Source organism: Podarcis vaucheri (assembly GCF_965113315.1).
Source record: "Podarcis vaucheri genome assembly, chromosome: Z".
Lineage (NCBI taxonomy): Eukaryota > Metazoa > Chordata > Lepidosauria > Squamata > Lacertidae > Podarcis > Podarcis vaucheri.
The window spans coordinates 52,537,064-52,542,063 of record NC_138758.1 but is presented as its reverse complement, the minus strand read 5'-3'; the positions used below and the strand labels follow the sequence as shown (position 1 = coordinate 52,542,063).

General features: G+C 42.5%; 1 protein-coding gene across 1 annotated transcript in view; it reads right to left on the bottom strand.

Annotated features, from left to right (window-relative positions):
* LOC309524235 (tubulin beta-4B chain) overlaps positions 1–1,319 on the bottom strand; it is a 15,062-nt gene extending 13,743 nt beyond the window's left edge. The window contains exon 1 of the mRNA XM_082208706.1: positions 1,187–1,319. Coding sequence (XP_082064832.1) covers positions 1,187–1,243 — 57 coding nt within the window. The 5' untranslated portion in view covers positions 1,244–1,319. The remainder of the gene's footprint in view (positions 1–1,186) is intronic.
* Positions 1,320–5,000: the final 3,681 nt, after the last annotated feature.

Below are 5,000 nucleotides of genomic sequence, written 5' to 3'. Positions count from 1 at the left end.
TTTATTAATTAACAATTCTGTTTCAATTCTCCTTCCGCCGTGGCGCGATACAATCATTAACTGTATTCATGATTGTATTCATTTATAAACTAATTATTTATCGTATGCATTCGTCGGTAATTAATAATTTATAAATGAACGATCGGGTGATTGATTGATAATTGATAATCTATAAATTAACGATCGCGGGATTGATTGATAATCTATAAATTAACGATCGGGTAATTGATAATCTATAAATTAACGATCGGGGGATTGATTGATAATTGATAAATTAACGATCGGGTAATTGATAATCTATAAATTAACGATCGGGGGATTGATTGACAATTAATTGATAATTTATAAATGAACCCTCGGGGGATTGATAATTAATTGATAATTTATAAATGAACCCTCGGGGGATTGATTGATAACTAATTGATAATTTATAAATGAACCCTCGGGTGATTGATTGATAATTGATAATCTATAAATTAACGATCGCGGGATTGATTGATAATTGATAAATTAACGATCGGGTAATTGATAATCTATAAATTAACGATCGGGGGATTGATTGATAATTAATTGATAATTTATAAATGAACCATCGGGTGATAATTAATTGATAATTTATAAATGAACCCTCGGGGGATTGATAATTAATTGATAATTTATAAATGAACCCTTGGGTGATTGATTGATAATTGATAATCTATAAATTAACGATCGCGGGATTGATTATTGATAAATTAACGATCGGGTAATTGATAATCTATAAATTAACGATCGGGGGATTGATTGATAATTAATTGATAATTTATAAATGAACCATCGGGTGATAATTAATTGATAATTTATAAATGAACCCTCGGGGGATTGATTGATAATTGATAATCTATAAATTAACGATCGCGGGATTGATTGATAATTGATAATCTATAAATTAACGATCGGGGGATTGATTGATAATTAATTAATTGATAATTTATAAATGAACCCTCGGGGGATTGATTGATAATTAATTGATAATTTATAAATGAACCATCGCGTGATTGACAATTGATAATTGATAAATGAACCATCGCGTGATTGATTGATAATTAATTCATAATTTATAAATTAATGATTGATTAATTAATAACTAATTAATAATTAATACTAATCATTAATTAATTCTAATCAATTAATTCTCCTTTTCCACCTTGGCGCCGATTTGGTTGCCGCACTGGCCGGCCTGCAAATGCACAATTTCCCTCATCTTTTCGGTGATTCGCCGGTTATTTTCCGTTAATGGACGCGGCTTGGAGGCTGAGAGATGCTGCCCGGTCGACGCGCCGGAGAGACTGGCGGCGTCCCGGCAACGGGCGCCGGCTTTTATACCCGGCGAAACTCGGGCGCGGATTGGTCGGCCGTCGCGGCGCGCGGGAGGCGATTGGTCGCGCGGAATAAAGCCTCGCCCCGCCTCCTTTGTTCCTTGCCGGCTGCGGGTTGGGCCGCGTCCTTGTCCGTCACGCCTCCTCCTCCGAAGGGCGGTTCCCATTGGCCCGCTCCGCGCCCGCCCACCGCCCTGCTCATTGGTCGGCGCTCTTTCTCCTCGCGAGCCGACCGTTGCTCCGGATTGGAGCGTCCTTCCCTCAGCTCGGCGCCGATTGGGCCGCGGCCTTGTCCGTCACGCCTCCTCCGCCGACGGGCGGCTGCCATTGGTCCCTTCCGCGCCCGCCCACCGCGCGCCAATGGGCTTCAATGAAGGCCGTTTCCCCGCCTCCGCGAGGCTGCTCATTGGTCGAAGCTCCTTTCCCTCAGCGCCGGCGGCGCCGCTCATTGGTCGGCGCTCGAGCCGACCGTTGCTCGGCCTAGCCGGCTCCGGATTGGAGCGTCCTTCCCTCAACTCGGCGCCGATTGGGCCGCGGCCTTGTCCGTCACACCTCCTCGGCCGCCATTGGCCCCAATAGGCCCTTTCCCCGCCTCTGCTCATTGCTCGGCGCTCTTTTCCCTCAGCGAGGCGACCGTTGCTCCGGATTGGAGCGGCCTTCCCTCAGCTCGACGCCGATTGGTCCGCCTCCTCATCCATCCTCCGCCGGGCGCTTCCCATTGGTCCCTTCCCAGCCCGCCCACCCTCCCCAGTCGACGCCTTGTATTTCGGAGCGCCGCGCTCTCCCCATTGGTCCGCCGGAGCTTTAGGCCCGCCCCTCACCGCCATCCAGCCAATGGCCGCTCGGAAGGGCCGGAAAGGAGGCCTCCGATTGGTTGCTCGGCGCGGGACCTTAACGGCAATTGTCTCAAAATGACGTCGTGACGTAGCAAGCGCGTCCTTAGCAACGTGTCGGTTGCCTAGCAACATGACGCCCGAGCGTCCATACGTCCTTGGCAACGCGTCGGTTGCCTAGCAACAAGGCGCGGCCTGGACTTTTCCCCTTCAAAAATGAAGCCTGAGCTAAATTAGTGGCGATTTGAAAGCAGAAATGAAATGAAATAAAAGCTTTAAAGGGAGGAAATTAGGCCTTTTCTGACGTCACAGGTCGCCATAGCAACGGCTGCCTAGCAACCAGACTGCGGCCTACACTTTTTCCCTCAGAAAGCGAAGCCTGAGCTCCATTAATGGAGAAATAAATGAAATAAACCATTAAAATTAAGATAAATCAATTAGTGGCCTGTTTAATTTATGCTTCAAACAGGTTAATTAATTAACCTCAAACAAGTTAATTAATTAATTAACAAAATAGGCCTCGGTTTCCATGGCAACCAGGTGCGGCCTACGCTTTTCCCCCTCAAAAACGAAGCCTGAGCTAAATTAGTGGTCCGTTTTTCAAGCAGAAGTAAAGGAAATAAGCCATTAAAATGAAAACAGATCAATTAGTGAACAATTTAAATCATAAATTAATCAAATTAATTAGTTAATTAATAAAATAGGCCTCGGTTTCCCTGGCAACCAGGTGCGGCCTACGCTTTTCCCCCTCAAAAACGAAGCCTGAGCTAAATTAGTGGTCCATTAAAAGCAGAAATAAATGAAATAGCGTTAAAAATGGGAATAAAAGAGATAAATTAGTGGCATAAATCAATAAATCACTGATTTATCTCTTTTATTTCCATTTTGAACGCTTTATTTCCTTTACTTCTGCTTTAAAACGGACCATTAATGGAGCTCAGGCTTCGTTTTGCGAGGGAAAAAGCGTAGGCCGCACTGGTTGCTATGGAAACCGAGGCCTTTTTTCATTGATTGATTGATTGATTGATTGATTGATTGATTGACAGGCCACTCATTTATCTCTTTTATTTCCATTTTTAACGCTTTATTTCCTTTATTTCCACCATTAATGGAGCTCAGGCTTCGCTTTGGGAGGGAATAGCATAGGCCGCCCCTGGTTGCTATGGAAACCGAGGCCTTTTTTATTGAATGATTGATTGATTGATTGATTGATTGACAGGCCACACATTTATCGACTTTATTTCTATTTTTCATGCTTTTCTTTCATTTATATTTGCTTGAAAACAGACCATTAACTGAGCTCAGGCTTCAGGAAAAAGGGTAGGCCGCACCTGGTTGCTATGGAAACCGAGGCCTATTTTGATTGATTGATTTCATTGATTGACAGGCCACTCATTTATCTCTTTTCTTTCCATTTTTAACGCTTTATTTCATTTATGTTTGCTTTATTTGCTTTAAAATGGACCATTAATTGAGCTCAGGCTTCGCTTTGGGAGGAGAAAACGGTAGGCCGCATATGGTTGCTATGGAAACCGAGGCCTTTTTTTAATTGATTGATTGATTTGATTGATTGACAGGCCACTCATTTATCTCTTTTATTTCCATTTTTAACGCTTTATATCCTTTATTTCCACCATTAATTGAGCTCAGGCTTCGCTTTGGGAGGGAAAAACCATAGGCCGCAGTCTGGTTGCTACGGAAACCGAGGCCTTTTTTATTGATTGATTGATTTGATTGATTGACAGGCCACTCATTTATCTCTTTTATTTCCATTTTTAACGCTTTATTAATGGAGCTCAGGCTTCGCTTTGGGAGGAGAAAAGTGTAGGCCGCACTGGTTGCTACGGAAACCGAGGCCTTTTTTTATTGATTGATTGATTTGATTGATTGACAGGCCACTCATTTATCTCTTTTATTTCCATTTTTAACTTTATTTCCCTGATTTTTAACTTTATTTCCTTGATTTCCGCTTGAAAACGGACCATTAATGGAGCACAGGCTTCGCTTTGTGAGGAGAAAAGGGTAGGCCGCACCTGGTTGCTATGGAAACCGAGGCCTATTTTATTGATTGATTGATTTGATTGATTGACAGGTCACTAATTTATCTCTTTTATTTCCATTTTTAACGCTTTATTTCCTTTATTTCGGACCATTAATTGAGCTCAGGCTTCGCTTTGGAGGGAAAAAGCATAGGCCGCCCCTGGTTGCTATGGAAACCGAGGCCTTTTTTATTGAATGATTGATTGATTGATTGATTGATTGACAGGCCACACATTTATCGACTTTATTTCTATTTTTCATGCTTTTCTTTCATTTATATTTGCTTGAAAACGGACCATTAATTGAGCTCAGGCTTCGCTTTGTGAGGGAAAAAGGGTAGGCCGCACTGGTTGCTATGGAAACCGAGGCCTATTTTGATTGATTGATTTGATTGATTGACAGGCCACTCATTTATCTCTTTTCTTTCTATTTTTCATGCTTTTATTTCATTTATATTTGCTTGAAAACGGACCATTAATGGAGCTCAGGCTTCGCTTTGGGAGGGGAAAAGTGTAGGCCGCACTGGTTGCTACGGAAACCAAGGCCTTTTTTGATTGATTGATTGATTTGATTGATTGACAGGCCACTCATTTATCTCTTTTATTTCCACTCATTTATCTCTTTTATTTCCATTTTTAGCTTTATTTCCTTGATTTCCGCTTGAAAACGGACCATTAATGGAGCTCAGGCTTCGCTTTGGGAGGAGAAAACGGTAGGCCGCATATGGTTGCTATGGAAACCGAGGCCTTTTTTTAATTGATTGATTGAT